This window comes from Chaetura pelagica, unplaced genomic scaffold (genome assembly GCF_000747805.2).
Source record: "Chaetura pelagica isolate M959 unplaced genomic scaffold, ChaPel_1.0 scaffold147, whole genome shotgun sequence".
Taxonomy (NCBI): domain Eukaryota; kingdom Metazoa; phylum Chordata; class Aves; order Apodiformes; family Apodidae; genus Chaetura; species Chaetura pelagica.
This window is the reverse complement of record NW_009954194.1, coordinates 4449098-4475341: the sequence shown is the minus strand read 5'-3', so window position 1 is coordinate 4475341 and position 26244 is coordinate 4449098. Positions and strand designations below refer to the sequence as shown.

Here is a 26244-nt window from a genome sequence, read left to right as displayed (position 1 = left end):
AGCAGGAAAACACTGTATTTACAGTGTCCAAGTGTTTTGCCATAAATGACTAGAGCAGAGAATTAATGTGATCGAGGATCTAAAGCTGATCAAAGCCAGCAAGACTGGGAAGTGCAGCCTCTGTGGTACTGGAAAATAAAAAGATGCAGGCAAACAGGAGGCCTGCAGGCTATGTGTAAACAGCCTGCTCATTCTAAACTCATAAAGGATTCACTGCTACGGTCTCCAAAATTACAATTTTTAAATTTGAGACAATAATGATGAGTGTCCTTTACATTTCTAAGAGTTGGTGAAAATGACATGGTGTTACGTATTTATATATTTGTATTGTGTAAAGCTGTGCCTAAAACCTCAGATGTGAGTTAGCTTTAAGTTGTGCAAAACAGAACAAATTTTAGTATCTGTAGGTCTTCTAGAGGCTCCTAGATTATTTTAATGTTTGTTTCTCTTCTAGTGGAATCTTAGAATTTTTTATTTTTGTTAATAATTGATTCTACTTTTTTGCAATTTCGTTTTAAGGTCTTATGTTAGGGAAAGCTGATTTAGGGCCAAATTTGCCATGTGAGTTTTTGTCATCTAAGAACCTGTTAAGTTGCTTGCAGGTCACTTTTGAGCTTCCAAACTGAACATTAGCTGAACCTCTGTTACTTTTCTAATGTAGCTGAAAAGCATTGCAGTTTATTTAAGGGTATTCCAACATTTATGACTGGTAGGTAGTGCATGTATAGGTATGAAGGTTAATTAAATCAAGAGGTGAAGTTTGTAGAACAGGGAATGCTTCATTAAGCCCTGTGTGAATTAACGTGTACAATCTGTTCACAATACCCCAAGTGCCATTCACTGAGACAGTGTAATTACAGCTTACACACAGTTTCATTAGTTTGTGTTTCTTCTACTGTGGTTGACATGTATGTTGTCTTTGCTGAAACCCTGAAATGGAGGAGGGACTGCTCACTGGTGGGCATCTGAGCATGCTGACATTCAGCAAATAATTTTTCCTTTGGGTTCTAAAATGTCTTTTCCCAGATGTGATTAAGCTTGTAATTAATCAACTGACACAATTTTCTTCTCAAATTCCAGATCTAGCTGAAGACTTGTGAAATGGCTCTTCTTGTACACTTCTTTTTGCTTTAAACAGATGGGAAGCTATAATTATCTTTCCCCACTGCTAGTAGTTCTTTCTTTATTTTATTTTATTTTATTTTATTTTATTTTAGTTCACTCATTTCTATTTTAGAATGCTATGAAAACCTAAAGATGCAGTCTTTAAGACACATCTCTCTTTTGTGTGCAAGGTGTTTAGGCAAATATAACATGCAGGTGGCTGTGAAGATACAGGGGCTTCAGTAAAAATTTAACTTTATAGTTTCCCAAGAGTTTCTTTTAGTATCAGCCTCAGCTACTGAGAACTGTGAATGCACTGAAATAGACTGAAGTGTTAGCAGTCCAGGCAAAGTTTCATCTCTTCAGGTATGCATGTAGTTGATTCCCAGAGAAGGACTGTTAAAGCTGTAGTTGTGATCACTGCAAGTCAGATACTAGGTTCCATACATAAAGATTCTGGAAAGTCATAGGAACATACTTAATATTACCCTTGTGATAAGTCCCATGGGCCTATTCAGGTAAGAGAAATTAAAGATGAGGAATCAGTTGAAGGCACAAGTCTGTAGACAGAAAGGCAATATTAATGAGGGTAATAAAAAGACTAGTGAGGAGGAATGAATGATGAGCTTTATCGCAAACCTTATCTGTACATTCTTTTTCTATATTAAAAAACACTGCATAAATGTTCTTATGTGAAGTTGCAAAGCTGATGTAAGAAGGAAATACAGCTGAGATGTAGCAGGGGTAGCAGTGAAACCAACCCTCAGTTGTCTTATTGTCCTATTAATATATTTAAATATCTTTAAAAGCTTTATCAACTGTATGAAGAGAATACATGTTAGAACCATTTGGTGTCCCAGCTCTGCCAAACAATGGCAGTTGCCAGAGTTCTGGTCATCTGCCATCAGTCTTCTGGCTGTAGACTGAAAACACTGAAAAGCTTAGGCCCTGCTCCAGAACTGATTTACCCTTTGTTGTACATTGTATTTTTTGGTATCTAATGAAGTAATATTCAAGTATTTCACAGAAACTGCCTGATTAAATTTCATCATGCCAGGAATGACTGTTTTATTTTGAGATTATATCCAAATTTGTATCTGTGTTTTTTTAGCTTTTCAATAGATTCTATGTATTTCCTGATATTTCCTGCATTCTAATATTATATGATACATTTAATGTAAGACCATTCTACAGGAAAAGTTAGCAATAAAACATGTATGAAATTATACATGGACTTAGGTTAGATCTCACCAGTATATAAATTATTGCACTGACCTAGGCTGATGTAACTTCAGAAACCATTGTCTTTCACAACCATCCTAAATCATCTGACAGAATTTCAGGAGTAGCATGTTTCGGGGCAGAACTTCCAACCTTTGAGCACATAATGAAGAATTATAGGAAAGCAGATGAGGGAATAAGGGAACTAAAATGTCATTAACTTGCTTCATGTTAAGTCCAGAAATGGGTCTCAGTGCTGCTGCAAAGCACAGGCTGCATTGCAGGCAGACTGTGAGGAGGAAGATCTAGCATGACAAGCTCTGGTTTTAGGCATGATGTGTGAATTTATGCATTGGGAGACAGTTGACTCTTAGCTCTTGGGTGACAGATAGGAGCTTTAAAAATATATATATTTAATATTTCACCTTTGAAGTGAAGGAGGTTGTCTTTTATTTGGATCAGGACAACATACATCATGACTAAGCAGTTAGTTGTGTCTTCTCAAAATAAAAGGACTTGTGTTATTTATTCACTTCACTGTGTATGATGCCTTAAAGGTGATTAAAATGAACATGCCATCAGAATCTTGTAACTTAGTGCACAGCAAGAGGTGACAAAGAAAAAGGCAGATAAGTAAAGGAAGCATGAGGGTTACAGTGGCGCAAAAGCTCATAAAAATGCTTTCATATACCAATAAAAGCTTTCACTTATGCCTCACAGATGTTTCCTCGCTGCGTGTTGCCGATGTATCTTGCTGGTTGTTTGATTTTTGGTTTTGTTAACATATTCTACTAGTAGAGATTGGTCCTTACACAATTTCACTTGAAGTCCCTGGAAGGGAGCTCCTAGTGATTTCAACAGTGTTGGATCAATCTCAGTAAGGAAAGACTTTTGGGATGTGGTAATGAGGAAAATGGAACTTTAAACATCTATTAAAAGGAAGTGTTTTGTTAGAATGCATAATGAAGCATCTTGTGATTCTTGTTGTTTGTGTAATAGGTGTAATACACCTATTAAAAATAATGCATGCTTCATCAGAACTACCCAAAATCAGAACTACTACAAAATGGAAAGGTTTACTTTTCTTCCCCTGTTAGCATCCTGCTTATCAGTTGTCCAGAAAGATGTTTTATTTTCCACAATGTTGAGATGATTGTTCTGAGGATATGGAATTGTTTTAGTTTTTATTGTTGCTGTTTTTTCAATATACCTTCCTGTCCCAGTTAGTAAACTTTGGTCATACTTAGTGCTAACTGTGGTTTAGTGCATAACTGCATAGATCTGGCTTGAATCATCATCTCTTGTGTCTGTGGTATTTTGTTGTTGATTGTTAAACAGTGTAGAACATGGTTGTTGTTAGCTTTAAGTATGATGTTTTTTTCCATTAATAAAGTTTTCCATACTCTGGTATCATAAGAAAATTTCAAATTATTATGTGTGCACAAATTATTATATTTATCATGTTTTTAATGTTATCCCTCCAGTATTACTCCTCTTGCTTGTGTCCCATCTATTCACTTTTATCCTTCTGTTTCTGGCACATCCTTTTAAGCAGTATTATAATTTCTTCTGAGTTTTCTTAGGATGTTTCTTTATTCTAAAGCAATCCCATCATCTTGATGTGAGTTTAGATTTCTTACAAGTTAAAAATCCTTTAGATTAATGTGCTCTGCCCTGACAGGCACAAAAAACAGATTTTTGAATGCATAGGGCAAATATGATACATGTACATTACATGCTGTAAAATGTAGAGAGAGGAGCAGATTTCTTTGACATCTATGTCAGAGTAGCAAATGGTAGAGTACCTTGTAACATGTGTATTTGTTTTTTAAACTTTACATGAAGGAGAACCACAGAAGTAGAAGAAAACTATTTCCCTTTCTCATTGTTTTCTTTGAAGTGGACTTCAGGGAGAAATTCAGAACTATTCAGATTTGTAAATACACAGACAGACAACTCATGACAGCTGCAGGAATATCTGACAAACTTAAAATTATTTTTTTAATACCCCATTTGTTTGTATCTTTCATGCACCTTCAAAAAATACATCATTGCCGGGGTTTTTTTGTGGCAAATAGCAAAGAAGCAGCAAACAATCAGTGTATCAAATAGAAACAGATGTTTAATAAAATGTAATAAAATTTGTTCACCTGTTTATGTGAATGCTGCACATGTTTGATGGGTATAACTATTTATTAAACAGCTTGCCTATGTGATGCCAAAAAGTGGATTGAATTCTAGTAAGTCTGCTTAAGTAGCTCTGTGCTCATGAAATTGGCATGATTCTATTTACATCTTTCCAACTGGGTTAAAATGTCAAAAAGATGTATTTTTGTAATATAAGTACCTCAATTCTTTTTGACATTATTTTCTGTGGCTCATTTTATATGCATATCTTTCTGTTATATTATTGTCATAATGGTATTAATTTGAATGTGCAAATTAGCTCTTCATGATGTTGTCATGTCAGCATCTGGATTCAAGATGTGGTGTTTCATAAGAATCACATCCTATTGCGTTTCATCAGAGAGTCCCCCTTCCCTAATCTAATTATTCATAAGGAACCTTGGGGATTGTGCTAATGGGCATCTGAAGCTATAAAGAGAAATGAAAGTGGTAGTGTTACTGCTATGCAATTAAGTGTATACAGAATACCGTTCATATAATTAAATTCAGAATTTTTACCACTCATTTTCTCTTGTATAGTACATTAATTATTTCTCTGAAGTTAAAAATAATAGTAATGGAATTGAAGAGCTTTTTATGAGAGTTGTAGCATTTATAGTCACAAGCTGATTTTGGCTTTTATTGTTAAAGGCATTCAGCAGATAAGTAGTGAGTTGTATTAAATGTTTTTAATGGATTTTTCATGTTTTATGTGAAAAGGTGGAGGGTGAGTCTGATTGAGGCAATGTTTGAACTGCTGGGAAACTGAGGGGACCTGTGTTGTGTGATTCTCATTGAATGTGATGTCCATTGGTTTGATTGGGTGCCATACACATTGTGCTGCTGCTGGTAATGTATCTCAGCAGTCACTGCAATTTGTAGGTTCAGCATGACCTTTGGTCTGGTTTCAGTTTTCTGTCTTTGCTCGTTTGGAGTAAGTGTTTTGATGAATGAAAGTAAAGTATTTTGATCAAGTAGTCAATATGTTTTCCAATGATAATTCCATATTAATACATCCTAATGCTTAATATCTTCAAGATCTACTGGCAATCTGATTGAAAGAAATGGCAGTTTTACCTCATTTAGTTCAATGGGAGCAAGAATTTGTCTTTAACCAGCAGAAAACTATAAATGCCAATCTCGGTTCACGTGTCACTCAGTATGAACAAGAGTTTTTATGGTGCTGTCAGGCTGGAAAAAATCCTTTTCCTTTTTGATAATGGAGCTGCATTTAGCTGAAATAATCCCTAGGTAGCCTATTAGAGGTGTTCCAGCTTTGTTATTCCCAACAATATGGAATGTGGCCACTTGCTGATTCTACTTAAATAAGTAGTTCCTACTGCTGAAAATAGCTTTGAAGACTGCTGTGCTGCTGAAATTCTGCTGCAGACATCCTGCATTAACCTCGTTATCTTGAATTTTCATGTGAAATTCAGACTTTATTTTAATCCTAGGGGGTACATGATACTAAATAAGTTGTGCAGTTCCTTTTTCCAGAACACCAGTGACAGCCATAATGTTCTGTGGCAATGGAGAGGCTGAGGAATTGTGGAAGCATCCTCCATCTTTGGTAATGCACATATGGTTGGGATCTTGTCCTTTGTTCTGAACTGCCTTTACTGTAAAAAAATGCACTATAATTTAAAAATAGCTTACCTGTAAAACAGCCTACTAGAAGCCTTCAGAAAACAGCTCTTCCAGGATATCCTCATAGTTTCTTCTACCAGGAGAAATGAGCTGTGAAGTTTGAATGAGAGTTTAATAGGTCCATGTCCTGCTTGACCAAGTGACAGAATGTCAGAAGGGGACAGACAGTTTCTCTCTAATCGTAGCCATGAAAACAAAAGGAGAGAAGAAAGAGGGAGAAGTGCACAGAAAGCATTGTGTCTCAGCTAGATTTCCAGATTGCTTAGGGCTTTAAAGGTCAAACCCAGCACCTTAGGTTAGTAACTCCTTAATTACTAGGAGACAACCTTTAGAGCACAACAATAGGAGGCTTCTGGCATTGCTCAGCAAGCATTTGCACTCCACATTAGTTCATGCTTTAGATATTCTTGAACTATGGCAGTATATTGATAGGTCATTAATCTACCCTTGCAAAGGCAAATAGGTTTTGCCTCCAAGACAAAATAAAAGTTAAATTCTTGTTACTGTCTGCATGAAATACTCATGGTGCTAGGTCATATGGGTGGCCTGCAAAGTCAGGTTAACAGTGCCAGATTTTGTACTGTTATTAAGGATGCTGATGCAATGACTGGAAAATTTTCTAGGTGTTTTCTGAATTGTATTTTCTGAATTCTGGATTATATTGATGACAATTTGATCATTGCTGTTCCCATTTGCTCTTGAATAAAACTTGGCATTGCTTTCACATGCCTTCTAAGCATATTTTCTGAGATAACAGATATGTCTGAAACATCAGTAAATGAGAATAGAGAACCTTCAAGCCATTCAAACAACCTGTTTGTTTGTTTTATTTTACAGTGGTAAATTTTATATTTCTGTACTTAGATTTTTATCTGGTAATTTATGGTTTTCAACATTATTTTAATTTCTTTTGATTACAGGGTAAAATAGTTAATTTTCTGCACACTGCAGTAAATAGTTGAAATAATGTTCTCATTAGCTACTGGTTGTTTTCATACTCTCCCTGTTACTGTTAGATATTTGTGTTTTTCTATGTAAATAAGAAAATAATTGTTTAGAATGGGAATGAGAAATCTGATTTTGTATTACTGCCTAGTGTGTACATACCTTTAATCATACAAGTGATCCTAGTAAATGGACAGTATTTCTGGGTATTCACCTAAAAACTTAAATAAAGTCTCTCCTTGAATGTGGTTAGTTAGTAATTGCTTTGTTAGGCTTGACTTATAATAATATTATATTGCTATTGCACTTTATGTACAAGTTATACAAGTTAATATTTTAGTGATCCTTGAGTTTAGTTTTGGGCAAACAGACATGGGGTTTTTGCTGCCTATTTTTCTTGTCAAATCAGTTTCTGTCTCTCCTTTTAAAGCCAATTTCCACAAACAAGTTCAAATCCCTTAGATAAAGAATATGCTCATTTACAAAGATTATAATTGTTTTTTGGCCCTGTTTTTAATACTTTGCACTGTAAATGGCATCCCACTGGAGAATGATCATCATACAGATGTTTGAAAGCTCCTTCCTGCCGAGTATGGTAATTGAAGTCCATAAAGTGTCATCAGACTGCACGTTGTTTCTAATTAGTACAAGGCAATTTTTCTGAGCTTTGTGTAGTTTTACTGGCCTTGTTCCTTCATTATTTTACCAGCTGGCTAGTAAATGTTGTCAGCTATTCAAAAAACAGATGAAAAGCATGACATTTTTCTGGGTGGTTCATAGTGTCTTGCTTTCCTTTATAAAAAAATACAAATTTTATATGGTTGGATGCTGACTTTCTGAAGCTATCATTATGCTTTTAGCTCCAACTGACCAGGTACTACTCTGGCATCTTTTGAAAGACTCTTCATCTCATGTCATCAAGAGAAACATTTATGCAACAATAAATTTCTCTCCTCATAATGGGGCCATTATGATAATGATTCTCATCTGTCTGTTTCCTGAAAAATTAATTTTTTTAGTGACTGCTTGATGGTTGGATGTTTAGGGCAGACAGTTTCCCAGGGTATACTTGAAACAACCAGCAGTGGAATGGAAGTGGGCAGATACAAGAATTTCTCACATTGAAAGGAGCTCAAAAACCCATGCAAAATCATTGTGAAAAGAAGCTTTCCTGCCTATTTCAGCTTCCCTGTCTTTGTGTGGTCAGGTGCAGGTCCTTATTAAGGGTTGGATTGTGCCTCCAAAGCTATACCTCCCTCAGGTTAGTTTAGCCTGATGTAGAGATTCATGCCCTTTTGCCTTCAATAATCTGGGAGTTTCCAGGACTTCAGAAGAGAGACAGAAGTAAAGAATTTGCAGGCCCTGGCTGCTTTCTTCAGGCACGGCTTTTAAGCATGGAAGACCAAATGAGAGCTTGCTCCCTTTGTGGTAAGACTCAGACACAAAACCCCTGTTGATTATTTTTAAAAATGAAATTTCTATTTCTCCCTTAGGTGTGGTGAGCACCTTGTCTGAATATTCAGGTACCACATCCAAAATTTGTCATGATGTATTGCTTACACAATTAATTGTTGATTCCAATTGCAGGATACCTCAATAATGTAAGAGTCCACATTTTGCTTGTAAATCGAGGAGGTTCAAGAACACCTATGTGAACAGCTAATAGAGAATTTTTTGAGCTGACCTATAATCTAAGACACTAGACTAAGCTTTAGGAGGCTGATTTGATCCTCTCTGAATGACAGCATCCTGAGGAAATAATTATAGTTCTACCCATCTTTATTTCCTATCCGTGAAGCAAAATAATAATGATGTACCTCCTTTCCTTTGTGTCTAGGCTCTTTTTAGTGTTTGGAAAGAAAACAATACACAAGAACTGTGATCTGGAGAAGGCCTGTAGAGTAAATAATTAACAGAACTCCTCCTTATTAGTTTCAGTAGAAAGTCTACTTAGTACTTAAAATATATTTAATATTATAATGATTCACACTGGACCCTCCAGTTAGGTCAAAGCATGTGTGGAAACACACTTGTTTCTCACATGAATTAGCTGTTTAGCTTTTATGAGACTGTGAAACTAAAACCACCATGTATTTGATCTGACGTGATGTTTTTAGCAAAGTGCATTTGTGAATTTACTGATAAATATTTCATCACTTAGGGTGATGTGAAATAAAAATCTTATAGACAGCCAGCTTCTTCAAGGATTAAGAAATGGTGTCTGGTCTGCATCTATCACCTTCAGTTTAGTTCAGTTTCACCTCAGTTTAAGGCCTGATGGCAACTGCAATGGTGCCAGCCTTGGGGAAAGTGATGTCTCTCACCACTCAACGAGCCTTTGGCAAATTGGTAACCATCTGCTCTGTGGTTCAGACTTCGGTAAAACTTTTGCCTTATCATGGTCCTTTGAACAACTAACTAGTGTGTTTTTCTTCTGCTTTGCCTCCAAGAAACCTGTCAACACCTTTTCTCTTCATTCTGTATTTAGTGGGTATGTCAACATTGCTTAATGGAGAATGGTGAAAGATATGTTTTGTAGTTAGTTCTGGTGTGTCCTGACAGCAGCAATGTTTTGGGCACAGCATCTCATTTACATTGTTATATTGGCTCTGATGCCAATTCAGTCAGAACTAGCTCATATATTGCTCTGCTCTACTCTTTTGCAATGCAGAAATACACCCTTATGCCAACAAAAATTCAGAAGCATCTCGACTGCGTTTGTCTCTCATTTATAATTATAGTGGGATTAAAATAGACATGAGGCTTCATTTGATGTCCTGCCTCAGAACTGCTGTATTGCAGTAAAGGCCTCTCTGCTTTGAGAGCAGAGCAGTGATTCCTGTGGACTGTGTTTTAACAATCAGTGATGATTGCGGCGTCAAGGCTGTTGGGAGGGGGGTGGAAGCCTAACACTTCCACCAAGGGCTTGGATGTCTAAGTGTTTTCTGTGTGGGCTGCAAATTAACAACTCTCAAACTATATGGCTCCAGGAGGCTTGGCCTTGGGGAATGATCCGACAGATTTGTGAGCCTTCTCCATATGCTTTGAAGCCCCCCTGATCTGAGGCGGCTGTTAAGAAAATTCCTTTAGCTCTGTCTTAGTTGAGGAGACAGAATTCTGACCCACAGATGTTTGTTTTTTTCCAGACTATTTTGTTTTTATCTTTTCAGCTTTAGCAGTGTACTGGCAGAAGCTGTATTTTGCATTTAACATTTTGATGAAGAAGGAATGATTGAGCTTGGCGTTGAAACATGATAGGCTTGAAGCTTTGAAGCCCATGCTCCCCAGTTGTGAATGCAGTAGGAATGGCCTGCATTGTCACTTGTAATATTGTATTATTAGACTAGAAAGAGCTTTGAGGACTGTTTTATGGAATTACTGGGTTACCTGCATGGTGCTACGTTCCTGAGGGGGGAATAAAATCTGAAACTACCTGACCAGCAAGCAGTTGCTGTTTTAGACGTTGTCCATAGGATTTGTATTATATATTCTGTTCTAGTCCTGGTATGTAATTGTTGTCCTTTGGGACTATCCCAAAACAAGGATTTTTATTTCCTGAGGCTGTTAACAGTGTTTGAAGTTTCATTATCAGACACAGGCACAGAAAGGTGCATTGATTTTTAATGTCTTCTTTTCTATTAATTAATTTATAAATGAGCAATTTTGGAAATATGATGCATTTAAATTTGAGGGCAAATTTATCACTGGTTTTTGCACACACCAGCTATCTAAAATTCAGCATTTTGGATCAGAAGTTCCTCTAGTTCCTGACATGCTAGGGTGATATAGCATGCTTTTAATTTTGAACACATGAATAATCCCATCTTTCCTCACATTTATTGGGGCAGAGAGGAATCTAATGAAGTTCAGCAAAGGCAAGTGTAGGGTCCTGCACCGAAGGAGGAATAACCCTGTGCACCAATACAGGTTAGGGACTGACCTGCTTCAAAGCTGCTCTGTGGAGAAGTACTTAGGAGTCCTGATTAACAAGTTACCTACAAGCCAGCAATTTGACCTTGTGTCCAAGAAGGCTGGTGGCATCTTGGGATGCATTAAGAGGAGTGTGGCCAGCAGGTTGAGGAATGTTATCCTTTCCCTCTGTTCTGCCCTTTGGGCTCCTCAAGTAAAGAAAGACATGGAGCTACTGGAAAGAGCCCAGGAGCAGAGGGATATGGGGATTATTAGGGGACTGGAGCATCTCTTATGAGGAAAGGCTGAGAGACCTGGGTCTGTTAGGCCTGGAGAAGAGAGGACTGAGAGAGGATCTTATTGATGCTTATGAATATGTAAAGGATGGGTGTCAAGCAGATGGGGCCAGACTCTTTTCAGTGGTGCCCAGTGACAGGAAGAGGAGCAGTGGGCACAAACTGGAATGCAGGAACTTCCATCTGAACATGAGGAAAAACTTACTTACTTTGAGGGTGACAGAGCACTGGAACAGGCTGCCCAGAGAGGTTGTGGAGTCTTCTCTGGAGGTATTCAAAACCCACCTGGGTGTGATCCTGTGCAACCTGTTGTAGGTTAACCTGCTCTGGCAGGGAGTTTGGACTAGCTCATCACCAGAGGTCACTTCAAACCCTTACCATTCTGTGATACATAAATTAAGACTTTGGCCTTTCATGAGCTGAAGCTTATGAAATGAGCTTTTAGACCAATGTAAAGTTGTGTATGCCACTACTACATTTTTATATTAAGTTACTTCTACACTGGTATCAAAACTTAAAGCAGTAGGGTTGATAGTAAAGCTTATACAGAACAGTTGTCCTGTTCATTTTTAGACCAGCTTGGGAGCAGCCCTTAGTGTCCCATCAGTACGGGCAACTCATGTTAACAGCAAAAAGCCTGACTTTTCTGGACTTGGGATCATTATATAAACCTGCTGAAGAGATCTTGATGCAAACACGAACAACTAATTGCATGATCTTTGAGCCTGGGTTTAGTTCACACATTTAAGCCAGTCACACTACCTGAATAAGTCTGAGAGGTCACAAACATTTATTTCAAAGGATGCTCAGAATGAATCTAATATATTATGATGTGCATGATCTTCATCAAAGAAGTATTAGGCACTCCCAGAAGTCCCAGAGTTATATGATCTTGTGACAGACCCAGAGGCAAATTCAGAGTTGTCAGCTGAATTGCCTTTGGAGCCTGCCAAGCAACCAGATGCTAATGTTAGATGAGTATCTATCTGGCTTGGCATCGAGCTCCCCTGACAGCCAACAAGCCCTGTGTGTGACCTTAGCTTGCTGGATCACTGTTGGGAATCACAGAGGAGCTGTCCGATGATGAATAAGTTAGAGCTGTGTGTTGTTCACAGTTTGTGTATATAGTTTATTTGGATCCTGTAGTCCAAGTGACCAATAAGTAGATTTGAACATTGCAATCCACCCTTGTGTGTTAAGACAGAAAAAAGCAAATACAGTTTATTTTCCCTGTGCTAGGCCTACAGGCTCCAGAGCCTCGTGTACTCTGGGAAACCCCAGCCTCTGCGAATTGTAGCAGAAAGCCCTCATATAATTAGACATGGCAGAGTGTGAGTGTAACTTGTCTATGTGCAACACTGGTACCTATGAGTTGCAGTCACTAAGTAAATGTGCTGGAGTAAATTGAATGTTTGGGAGCATTGTGACCAGCTGGCATGGAGGGGACAGTGCCTGTGAGGGTGACATTCCACTGTTTTCAGAACATTGTGGCTGCCTGTGTTCTACCTGTTGAGAAATGTCCCTGGTTTGTGATGGCCCCTGGACCACGATGAAGTGATGTTTCTGAGAGAGCAATTTATCACAGCCAAAAGCTTGTCAAGGTCCATTCGTAGTAATTTAGCTGTATGAATCATAGCACTGCAGAGCTCAAGAACATCCTGGAGCTCTTCTTCGTTTACTAGTGCCAATATGGCTGTTGTGTCTCTGCTTTCCTTGTCACTATGCGCTTAAAGACTTTGGCTCTAGTCCAGCTCCTAGCTTCAGCCCTAGATTTTTAAGATTATATCCCCCTGGCTTCACCCAAAAGCCTGCTCAATGGGGCTTTTTCTTCCTTGGTGCATGTTATTGTGAGGCTTTCTTTGTTAAGTGGTCCATCAGTATATTCATTTAGCAACATGCATACTCATTTGAACTGAATGCAGGAATATTAAAGTGTCTAGACAAGTGATGAAGAGCTTTATTAAATAGAAATGTTTTGCTGAGCCACAGCCTGGATTATCTGTCCCTTAGTATGTGTATAATCAAAACTGCTTCTCTGATCTTGGATAAAAACTCTGGAGGATGTTTCATATTTTCCTTTGTGTAAAATGGGAATGCTAACATTTGCTTGCTGACTTTCCTGGGTTGCTGGGAGGGTTAACGCCAGGAAAGCACTTTGAACATGAGAACTGCTGTGACAGAATTACTGAGAGCTTTGCTTCTGGAATTTAATTGCTCAGTTAAGTGGAAAAAAAAATTCAGAACCAGCTGGCATTGAAATTCTGTTGAAGTTTGTATATAATACAAGAGAAATAACATCCATATTGAATCTGGCTATTCAGGACTGTATTTTAAATTTGGGATGAATTTTCATCACTCTTTAATATATATAGAAGTAATGATTTTCCTTTAAAATCCTAGATGTGAGTAGGGATTTGCCATCTTTCTTTCATAATAGCATGTTAGCACAAGTTGATGTTTGCTCATTATAGGTCATTGCAATTATTCTGCAGAAGTATAATCACTTTTGGCAGTGCAAGTCATATTAATACATTTTAATAATTTGTACAGTTTCCATTTTGGGCATTTGTTTGATCCAAAATAAGGGATGAGGTTCAAGGTCTTTCTATGCTCTCAATAAGCCCTGGTTGCCTAGCATTTTTAACACTTGGCAGCACCATTTCTAATCTGTCTTTTGCTGGCAGTGAGGCTGTGCAGCTCCTCGGTGGGAAGTAATGTGGAGCTGACCAGAAGCTCCCAGCTCAGACAGGCTTTCTTCTGTGAGCACCAGTTTACACCCTGCTCTAGAAATTAGAAATATATAATGTGATGGCCATGGTGATTTTTTTTTTTCCTTTTTGCCCTTCAGTGTTGGTTAGTGAGAGGAGTGGACTGACACATTTCCTTATTGCGCTACTGTCTGTGAAGTGTTTTAAGACTGTTGCTGAATCCTTAACTTAGATGACTGCCTCATCTGACAGCAAACAGAAAAAGAAAAAACTGTTGCTGCATTTCCCCCCCCCCACCTCTGGAAATCTCAAGAGAATAAATTGGTAACATGTGTTACATAGGATAAGCTGTGAAGAAGCTTTTTGTGAAGTTTAGAAGCTTTCTGTGCATATCCTAATGCTAAAATAGGGATTCATCTGCATGTTTTCTTAAAGTGTTGCTTGGAAGAAGAGCTATGAGCAGTGTTACTGAACAACTTAAAACTACTGAAGATGAATGGCTTTCTAATGAGTTTTCTTGTTTGTTTAGGTTAAATAGCGTGAAGGGATCACTGCTTCTGAGGCTTAACTGCTTGGGACATCCCTGACAGCATAGAATCATAGTACTATTCAGGTTGGAAAAGACCCTTGGGATCACCAAGTCCAACCATCATCCCTACTCTACAAAGCTCTCCCCTAGACCATATCCAACAACACCACATCCAAACGACCCTTAAACACACCCAGGGATGGTGACTCAACCACCTTCCTGGGCAGCCTATTCCAGTCTCTAACCACTCTTTCTGTGAAAAAATGTTTCTTAATGTCCAGTCCAAACCTGCCCTGTTGCAGCTTGAAGCCATTCTCTCTTGTTCTGTTGCTAATTACCTGTGAGAAGAGACCAGCACCAACCTCTCTACAATGACCTTTCAGGTAGTTGTAGAGACTGATGAGGTCTCTCGTCAGCCTCCTCTTTCTCAACCTAAACATTCCTAGCTCCTTCAAGTGTTCTTCGTAAGACTGATTCTCTAGGCCCCTCACCAGCTTCATTGCTCTCCTCTGTACTCACTCCAGCACCTCGATATCTCTCTTGAATTGAGGTGCCCAAAAGTGGACACAACACTCCAGGTGTGGCCTCACCAGTGCTGAGTATAGGGAGACAATCACCTCTCTACTTCTGCTGGTCACACTATTTCTAAGACAAGCCAGGATGCCATTGGCTTTCTTGGCCACCTGGGCACACTGCTGGCTTATATTCAGCTGCTTGTCAATGAGAACCCCCAGGTCCTTTTCTGCCAGACACTTTCCAGCCACACCTCCCCAAGCCTGTAGCGTTGCCTGGGGTTGTTGTGGCCCAAGTGCAGGACCTGGCACTTGGCCTTATTGAAGCCCAGACCATTAACACGAGCCCAACGATCCAATCTATCCATGTCTCTCTGTAGAGCCTTCCCATCCTCATGCAGATCAACACTCCCACCTGGCTTGGTGTCATCTGCAGACTTACTGATGATGCGCTCTATGTCCTTATCAAGATCATCAATAGAGATGTGAAACAGAAACAGTCCCAACACTGAACCCTGAGGAACACCACTTGTGACTGGCCCCAGCTGGATTTGACTCCGTTGACCACCACTCTCTGGGCCCAGCTGTCCAGCCAGTGCTTGATCCAACAGACCGTATGCTCATCCAGGCCATGAGCAGCCAGGATTTTTATAAGAGATCCATGGGGAACCATGTCAAATGCTTTTTGGAGGTCCAGATAGACAATATCCACAGCCTTTCCCTCATCCAATAGTTGTATCATCATGTTATAGATGGAGATCAGGTTCATCAGGCAGAACCTGCCTTTCATAAACCCATGGGGACTGGACCTGATCCCCTGGTTATCCTCTATATGTCTTCTTCAGTGATACCTGCCATAAGAGGTCAGACCCCTGTGTTGCCTGTAAGTACACAGGAAGGACTGGTAATCTCATAGCACTGAGAGGCACTTGGCTACCACTATTTGGGAGCTCCTAGAGAGGTGTTGAAAGGAATTTTTGCAAGATTGTTATCAGTCCACGGAGTATTTCCAATTATGAAGGCACAATCAGTGCACTTAGCAACTGCAGTAAGGATAATAGTAACGCTAATTAGGAATTCTGCAGAACTAATGACTGAAGCTTTGCTGTCTCATTGATCTAAGCAGGTCACCTTGAACATGAAGAAGCTGAAGTGCATGAAGACTGTAGCCAAAATGTTAAAAAATGTGTCCTAATTTTCAGCTACACCGCATCTGAAAAACGTTCCTTGACCTTATTTACTACGAAAGTAGTGGGAAACTTTCCATTTACCTCAGTGAACAGAAGGTCAAGTCCTTTTTACCACTTTTCCTGGAAGCCTTGTTCTCTGCAAAAGGGAGATGAGTGCCAGAACCTTTGGAATAAGGGCTTTGAGCTTTTAAATTAGGAATAAAAGCATATGTGAGGGTCACTTTCTGAAAAATGGAATCTCAGTGACTTGTATTAAGTATGAAAGTTTTTTTTAGCACAGAACTCAATCTATTTTACCTGTTTGCCCCATAGGCAGGTTTGTTTGTTTGTTTTTACACATTGACTGTGCTTCAGTAGTTGGGTGTCATTTGCTAATTTTCTTATTTGAGAAATACAGCTAGAAAATAGCATATAATTAAAAAGCTGTTGAGAATATTTTCTAAGCTCTTCAAATAAACCCATACAAAAATATTGGAGGAAAAAACCCCAACTCTGGTCAAGCTCTAGGCTAGAAACAGTAAGTTGCAGTGATCATAGGTACTTAAAGAGGGGTGCAAACATGTATTTCTTTAGATTCTACTTCAAGTAAATTATCTTTTTGAGTGAGCACTGAACCTACATTGAAATGTTCTGAATGGGAAGGTGCTTAACTTGGTCCCTGAGGATAAAGGACCTGTGAAACTCAGCAGTATCAGCCAAGACTGATTCACGCCAGTGAGGTATGTATAGCATTTCTTTTAGAAATCCTAGTATCCAATAGTTGGATATTAAAATGGAAAAAAGGGGAAGATTTGCTCAGTCCTTGCCAGGATTTAAGGCTAGGAAAATCGTTACTTCAATTTATTTTATTTTTTTTTTTACCTGTTATTTACTACCATCCCCAGCTGAAGTGGTTTTGGTTTAAGCAGCTATTGAAGAGCTGTTCAGCATTTGACCTTGTGGCTTTGGATTTCACATCAGGAAGAGATTGTTATACTCAGGAAGAGCTTGATAAACTTTCTTTTTCTTTCTTGACAGGATTAAATGGGGCTGCTTGGATGTTGCACTTGATATATTTATCCTTGGTAGCTATAAAGGCAGGCAAGGTGTCAGTTAGGAAAATGATTCCAGGAAGTGTAGTGGATGCACATCTTTGGATTTTATTCTGTTAATGACTGATCACCTTGTTTCCCTGCTCCCTGAAGCACTTAGACTGTTAGCATCTAGGTTAAAACTTCAGCCAAAATCAGCTTCCTGTTCTGTCTTTCATTGCCGATACATCTAACGTGGAGCAAACGCTTTCTGTTATGCAGCACAAACTCCATCAGAGTTTAAAGCCATAATAAACAAGAAAAAAAACAAAGAGATTTGCCAGGATGACAGATAAACCCAGGTGCAAAGGGGCAGATACATCCTTAATTTCAAACTACTTTCTTATCTTCTTCTGTGGCATTTCCTTGTACTCTTTCATGGTCTATCAAGCTCGTCGTGTACTGTCTTCTGTCACCTTTCTCATGCTCTTGCTCTTTTTAACATGTTTGCATGTCCTCTCTCTTTCTCCATCTTATTCATCCTTGCACTCTTATTTTTCTCTCATACATCTGTCTCATATGGCCACCCAGCTCTCTACTGGCTAGCAACCTGTTTTGTTTTGGTGTCTTGGACAAGCAATCAGGTAGTTTGTGTGAAGGTCAAAAAAACGTTTAACAGTGACATGGAGTTGGCTTTTGGGTGTGTTGGCTAAAAATGCTAAAAGCATTAAGTTTCTAACCCAGCAAAAGTAGACAGTGTGATATGTGAGATTTTGCATTGTTTTCACTTGCATTTTGAGGGGTGGTTTCTAGTGTCATACATTCCCTGGATCCAAACTGGTGAATAACACTGCAGTGATCCAGAATGAATGCATGTTACAGTCTGCTGTTTCATCACACCCGCATACCTTTGAGGTTTTGCATACTTTGTTTTCTAGCTGCTTGATGTAACCTTTGAAACTTCAGCTTGAAAAAGCTAGCAGATTTTTTCTTTCCATCCAGTTTTTCTTTTCTTTCCTTTTTTTTTTTTTGTTGTTGGGCCAAATCTCAACTAAATGACAACACAGCTCACTATAGTGGCCTTCCCTTCACTCAAGATACTATAATACTGCTCCTCTTTTATCTACCATTTTCCCTTTTGTTTTATGGCTTTCTTTGTTGCAAGCTTCCTTGTTGTTCCTTCCAGATTATGCTCCTTGGGGACTTCTGTATCAGTATGAGTGAACATTGCTTGCAGCCATGCCAGATTGTGCTGTGATTTTATTGGATTTCACAAACCAAGGTTAGGCCAGGTCAGAACTTGGTTGAAATAACATAGATGACAAGATTTCCTGCTAGCCACTGGGAACACACACAGCAAAAACCTGACCTAGATCCTGATTCAGTCAGCTCAGGGTGACAGTGTTGCCGTGATGATTGTGGTGGATGCAATATAAAGGAGTTCTGACCTTCTATGCCAATTCCAAATCCTTTAATTCTCTATCAGGATTACACTGCAATTCTTTTTCTGGTACCATTGCATGATGTTGTCTGCCTTTAAAGCTTGCTACTGCTGTCTGAAGAGCTGCATTTCTGTGCTGGGTGAAATAGTTTCAAAATTTTCTTTGCTATCCTGATCTTCTGAAGCAAAATAAAGTATACTGTCTTCAAATGAAAGACTCCAGAAGAATAGAAATTGTTAGTAAAAGTAGCATACAGAAAAGTTCCAGTTGAGATTTTCCTAGTGTTTCTTCAGGTTTCTAACCAAAAGACTGTATGAAGAAAAGTATGTTCAGACTTTGTTTCTCTGACTGTATACTAGGTGGAAAATGGCATGTAATTATGCTAGAGTGCCCCAAAATCACTAAAAAATTTGTTGTTTAGAAAAGACTTTTCTAATTATTGTAAAGGTATTTGGACCTGTTTGTGGTATATAGGAGTAAGCTATTAAAAAGCATTAAAATAAACCTGTAAGAAGCTAGAAAGTGAACATCAAGAAGTATGTGATGGTGTTTGTATTTTAAGTGTCCAAGTTGTGCTTTTTAACTGAGTGAGTATGTTGAGCATCCAAGTTTATAGGGAATTTAAGAATGGAGTAGAGAACTTAATATTGCATAAAAGATGGGATTTTCAATCTGATTGCAAACACTTGCCCATTGGTATTGAGCTTACCCGTAATTGTTCTTAATAAGTAGATTTTCTCAGTCTCAAATAATCCTAATTGTTAGTGCAAAGCTTGGCACTGCCAGCAGAGATATGGAAGGTGTAGTACAGAAGGCTGGAAGGAGCCTTTCATCTCTGTCATCCCTTGCCAATGGCTTACTGTACTTGCAAATTCAACAAATTGTTGGTGAGGGTGAAATCTGGTAGTTAATTGCTCTGTACGCTCAGAGGGCCTTTCTGCAATGGAAGAATCTGCAGTTTGAGACTGTAGTGGCTGATGTGGCTACAGCATTAGTAAATACATAGGGGAATGTTCTGCAGAAGGGTATGAAGAACTTTGTTGATTGATTCCATTCCTACCTCCTCTGTCTTAGGAAGACCCAACCTGGCTAATATTTTTATGAAAACAGCATGACTAATATTCACCTGCTGAACAGATACACTGGATAAGATTATTTATTTTTGGCTGTTGCTTTCAGGTGTTATTTACAGAATCAATAAAAGGGATTTTCCAATTCAAGGATGATTTTTTACCAACAAGCTGCTTACCCTCTGAGGTCAGAATATTTGATCTGTTCTTTTTCAGAACAAGTTAATTTAAAAATGATAAGTAGTTTCCAGTTCAGAATTAGTTTTTCTAGTATAAAGGAGGGATGCATGTAAAAGAAACACCTTGGTGGGGGAGAAAGAATTTTGCCTCAGAATAACATAATTATACACTGCCCACAGATACTTAATTGTTTTAGCTGCTTTTCTTTAAACACCAATCACTTAACTGCACACAATATTTTAATGACAAATGCAATGTTATAACAAAATGCAGAAACTGTTTTATTATAACTATTGAAGTCTGGAAATACTCCATAGACTTTAGTGGGTATTGGCGGAGACCCTTTATAAAGGACAACATGATATTTTGTGACTATTGTGGGCCAAAAAGAGGAGTGTTTCATGCCATTGTGGAGGTATTGCAGGCCAACAGTAAGTGTGTTCACACATGTGAGTTCAAAAGCAATTAACTCTTTTTGCACAATTATTTCATCTGATTCTTCTGTGACCTGTTGAGTATATCATGTATACATTACACATGTGCATGTGTACACACACAAATGCACAAATATTTTAATAGATATTACATTCCTCCCCTCTGTATTTACTTTGCTCCCCCATTGCATGCTTAAGAGAAGAGCCTTCATTCTAAAAGGACTGTCAGTGTTAGACCTCTGCAGTTCTGCCTGTAAGGTTGAAGTAAGCTTTAAATGAGTAAAATCATGCAGGTATCATTTTACAAGCAGTAGCCCACGCCTACTATCAGCATGAATTTTGCAGGGTAAGAAAAACTTAGGCAAGAAATGTTCTTCCACTGGAAGCACTACAGTGAACTTTACATGCCAGAAAAATTGATTAGATTTTTAGATTTTAAAAAAGATGCGGTATTTTTAGATCAAACTCAACTCATTCTAAGCCCGAGATCATTATCAACCATAAACAGTGTCTCTCTACTTTTCCTACACTCTAGTAAGGCTTTTGGGATCATTACCTGTAAAATACACAGTCTGTGAAAGTCCACATAAAAATTGAATGCCATTAACTTTGAGAAGCTCTGGCTTCAGACCCAAAATATTGTACATTCTCATGTTCCATTTTTCAAAGTCTACACATCCGTACGTTTTATTCACAAAAAAATAAAATTATGTACACACTTTGATTCCTCCTTCCCCCCTATATACATAGTGTGTGTGGGAAAATAAGAGGAAGATTTGCTTGGCTGGTTGCATTTTGTTGTGTTTTTTTTTTAGAAGAATAATTTTATTGGAAAGATTTCTTTTTAAAAAATTAAATATATGTTTCATTACTATGATTAGGGCAGGGTTTTCCTTTTTCAGATGGTGAATAATTTATAATGTTCCACTAAGAATCTGGCTTTTGTATGGCTGTGGTGCTGATGGGAGCTACTGGCAATAGCAGCTTTCTAACACTCAACTGCTAGTTTATTAGAAGTATAATAGGAACAGATGTTTTCAGTTCATAAAATGGATCAAGTAAATGGTACATCCACTTGTTATTTCAATTCCTTTAAATTTTTGTGAACTCATTCATTTGGGGCTAGGTTTTCAAAAGAGCTTAACCCACTGTCGCCCTGTGGTTCTCAGTATTGTCTGATGGATGGTGAATATGTTTGAAACCCACAGCTTTTTATGCCTAAAGAGGAGCTGCTACATACTGATGGTTCTAAAAATCTGCCCCATGTTTCTGAGGAGTAAATGTTGATAATTGTAGAGGATTCATACATGCAATCTCTGAGTAATACCCTGCATTTGTCTGTGGTTGTATATATGATGGCTTCTAAATTTACTATTGCACTAGGCATTTTAATTTAAATTATGCTAGTATTGTAGGATTAACTGTAGATTATGATTCTGACATGTACTGTCATACAAGCAGAAGAACCAGTTCTTTTGCTCCTGCAGTCTCTTTCTCCCTTCTCTTCCTGATGCATAGTAATTTGCACTCAAGATTGGCCTCAGGTTTTGATGAGATTTCTTGGTTAAGTTGATGAAGTTGCTTAGGGAAAGGGGTTGTTGAAAATTAGAAGAAGAGACTAGGGTAATTTTATTTTTTTATGACACATTTTTATGGTGCTGAAGTGATTTGCTGGAAATGATTATTTGAATGGGCTCTTGTCAACATTGCACAGTGAGCAGTTCTGGTTTTGCCTTCATTCTGCTGTGGTGGGACAGGCTTTTGCACTCTTGGCTCAGACATGTATTTGAGAAAACTTGTGCTAGGGGGTTGTACTAATACCCTCATAAAGGGTGAAGAATAAACAATACATGTAACACTGCAATACATGTAATGCCATTGCTGTCTCCAGTACTGAAAAAATCTTTGTAACAGCCTGAGATTGCTCTTCTTGAAGCAAATCTCTCCAGAGATCTCCTCCACTCCCAAGCTGCAGATATGCTGAAAACACAAGTTTGCCTTGTTCTGTTTGCACTTGTTCCACTGTGTAGCAACCTCAGATTGTTATGGCATGCAGCCTGTTTGCATTAGTGACTCGCTGTTTAATTCATCTGTGTTCCTTCAAATCCCTCATTTATTGCATTTTTTTTTTTTTTGTGGAGTGCTTGATATTTCTATTGGCTTCATGTTGCAGTAGCAGACTAAAATTTGCTTTTTTTCTCTTTTTCCCATAGCTGATATTATTTCCACAGTTGAGTTCAACCACACTGGAGAACTGCTGGCTACTGGTGACAAGGGGGGTCGGGTTGTTATATTCCAAAGGGAACCTGAGGTATGTGAATTGCCAGTGTAGTCCTTAGTAGCTTGCTGAAACCTGACTTTATTTTTAATACTTTAATTGGATCTGACTAAAAATCTTGTTTATGATCTCGAGATTCAGTAAAGCAGAATGTCACTTCTTTGGAGAGGAAGTGAAAGAGGCTAAGGATCTTTTACTTGGAAGTTTGCTGCCCTGAACAAAAATACTTCAAAGCTGAAAAATTTGAAGATAAGAAATAGGAAGGTTGTTTTTGGTTTACTTCCACATTGTTTTAATAGCTTCTGCCTGTTTGATGGAACCATTCAATTTAAAACCGTGCCTTTGCTGTGATACCTTTATGTTTGACTTTTTAATTCAGTCCATCTGCAGTATCTTTTGTAGAAGGCTTTCCTAAACAATTGACATTTCTTTTAAAAATTTGCATTTTGTTAAACGTTGTTTGAACACTTAAAGGACATTTTATTCCTTTAGAAATAAATCTGTAAATATAATGTTTTAAATGAAAAATTAAATTACACTTTCAAGTTTTTTATATTACAAGGCCACTTACACAGCTTTCTTAAGAGATGGAGATGTATTGCCATTATAAGCCATATGTTTTGTTGTTGTTATTCTCCATAGAGTAAAAATGAGCCTTACAATCAGGGGGAGTACAATGTTTACAGCACTTTCCAGAGCCATGAACCTGAATTTGATTATTTGAAGAGCTTGGAGATAGAAGAAAAAATAAACAAGATCAAGTGGTTACCACAGCAAAATGCAGCTCACTCACTTTTATCAACCAATGGTAAGAGAGATGAGAGTTCACAGGACATGCCTGCATTTTGCTCTTGTGTGTTTCTGTGCTGACATATATGTTTGTTAATTTTAATCTGCTGGTTTAGTAATTTCCTCTTTCAGAGTTTACCAAGATGATCATATTGACTCTATTATCTGTTGTTTACGTATTTTATTAATGATCACATGATTTTTCCTGTTGACTGTCCACAGACAGTTAGAGAGCTATCAATTTTTGCTATTAATATGCAGTGCTATCCTGAAAAAAAATAATTGTGACAAAGCCATCATCTTACTCAGCAGCTTTGTTTCACTGGAGATTTAGAATTTTGTCTGTTATATTTGTCATAACTTTTATTCTTTATAGAATAGAATTATCGTAGGCAAGAGAAATGAATTAGTTTTGTGTTTTTTTTTCATTATCATCAGAATGGTTAAGTTGTAAAGAGTTACAGAAATCTTTGGAATAATACCGTGATACTGATACTGACTCATCTTTCTAATGTTCTTAAGGCCTATTGATCAAAAATTTGCTCTTATTACAAAGAGGGAATATGTGACACAGGATGTGGAAACTGTAGTCTAACACACACAGATGTCATTTAGGAAACATTTGGATACTTACAACCTTTATTACCTACAACCTCCTGTCATGCAGAAGACAAAAATTTACAATTTTATATCTTTGATCTCATTGTAATAAGAAAAGAATTTTTCTTGTAGAAGTTTGAGCATACTTGGGAACTGCTGATAGAAAAATAATCTCACCTTTGGGAATTGATGCTTTAGGGCAAAGTTATTATTTCTAGGTAAAATTTTAGCAATAAATGGTATTTACATTCATTCACAGTAGATAGCAAATTATGCTACGTTTTGTAGTCTCTTTTCTTTAAAGTTGTCTATTGACTTTTTGGGGCAATATTTGAACCATTATAGCTGGGCAATTTGTGTTAATTTAATAATTAGTCAGCTAATTATGAAGTTTGGGAGTTTACTTCTGCACTTCTTTGTTCAAAATATCCCTCTGGTTCAGATAACTTTAACTAAGAATGTCTTCTTCCAAATGCATAATACAAAAGCAGATTATTAAAAGTAAACCTCTCCTTTTTGAATTTAAAGTTCATTTTTGGAATCACTGAGGAGTAGGGCTGAGTCACAGAATCACAGAATGGTTTGGGTTGGAAGGGATCTTGAAGATCATCTAGTTCCAGTCCCGCTGAATGTACAGGGACACTTTCCTCTAGACCAGGTTGCTCAGAGCCCCTCCTTGGCCTTGAACACCTCCAGAAAGGGGGCAAGTCCAAAGATACACTGCTTTTATAGTTGGCCTAATAGATCTTGTTGTCAGTTTTCTTTTTGATATTAATATGGGAGAGGAGAAAGGAAGAAATAAACCATCTCGGTGTTGCTCTGGGTTAATCCAGTTGCAGCTAATAATGAGCAAGTCTAGGACCTGGCAAAATGCTGTGGCCTCTTTTTTTTTTCCCCCTTTTTAATTCTGATGCATCCCGGCAGACCTCATTATGGTGAAGAGAACAGTGGTGCCATTGGCATAGCCTTTGGATTTTGGCTTTCAATTACAAAACATTTGTGTCTGCCAAGGAGGATCCCTATCTTCCTGGTGCAGCAGGATTGAAATCTAAACATTCACCTCTTGGCATAGTCTTAAGTATAGGTTTAACTTTAGGATACAGAAGGCCAATGTTGAAATCCTTGCTGTCTCACAGTTTACCTGTAAGAAGTAATTGACTATGTCTGTCAATTTCATGCCTATAAAAAGGAATAATGTTATTTTCCCAAACTTGTAGAGGATGAAGGCATTAGATGTCATACATTCTCATATTAGGTAGGTTGTAGAAGCATCCTCAGTATTGGTTTATATTTAATAATTTTTGAGCCTGATATTTTAATGAGATTTTTGACATTTTGTTCCCTGGTATTTTAGGGTCTAAAGCACAGTTCTGGTCAGAAAAATGAGAACTGTGAAACAGTGTCCTTCCTTTCTGCAGGCTCAGGTGGGCAGTGCCCATTGAACTTGCTAGAAGGAACATCCCTCTGTTAGGGAGCATGAGGGGAGAGACCATCTAAATCACACCCTCAATATTACGAGACTTGGCAGGTCTGCATTTGCCAGATCTATTTCCATCCTTCTAAGGAGGACTTTTGTCTGAGGCTCTTCCTGCACAAGTCACCTCTCTCAGAGGGGATCTTGGTTCGTTTCCAGTTAATGCTTTACCAACAAGTCATCAGCTAAGCTTTGATCACAAAGTCTTAATTAATGGAGGCAGAAGAAAACCAACAAGAGTTTCAAATCCCACCGAGTCTCTGCAGTGCTTGCAGTTGGCAAATACTTGGTTTGTGCTGTAAACTGAACTAATTTTGTAGTATAAAAATAAATTAGTTTTTGTACCGGAATATATTTGGGCCACTTTTGATGTGAGCCACATCAAGTAGATCAGAATCTACTTACGTAAGAAAGTAGATCAGACTACTTACTAGGCATTATTTTGTTTAAACTTCAGAACACCCTTGAGAAAGAACACTGAACCTCACAGAGATGTTTCTGTATTTTACAAAATATAAGCATGCTTAGAATTTCTAAGGAGTTTTTTGAAGTCCAGAGGCAGATGAAAGAACAAAACCAACACATGTGGTACCCTTAACTACTAATAAAAGAGTTTTCACTCAGGAAAGGGATAGACTTATCAATAGCAGTTCAGTCCAAAAATGGATTTTTTTTGGTCTATTTTCTTACTATTTATTTTACAATTGCTGTATTTATAAATTTTAGAACAGGTAAGCAGG

At 38.0% G+C, this 26244-nt stretch overlaps 1 protein-coding gene across 1 annotated transcript in view; it reads left to right on the top strand.

Annotated features, from left to right (window-relative positions):
- Positions 1–26244, top strand: part of PPP2R2C (protein phosphatase 2, regulatory subunit B, gamma) — a 129667-nt gene that overhangs the window by 53287 nt on the left and 50136 nt on the right. Inside the window, exons 2-3 of the mRNA XM_010003115.1 lie at positions 22577–22674; positions 23284–23449. Of these exons, the coding sequence (XP_010001417.1) occupies positions 22577–22674; positions 23284–23449 (264 nt within the window). The remainder of the gene's footprint in view (positions 1–22576; positions 22675–23283; positions 23450–26244) is intronic.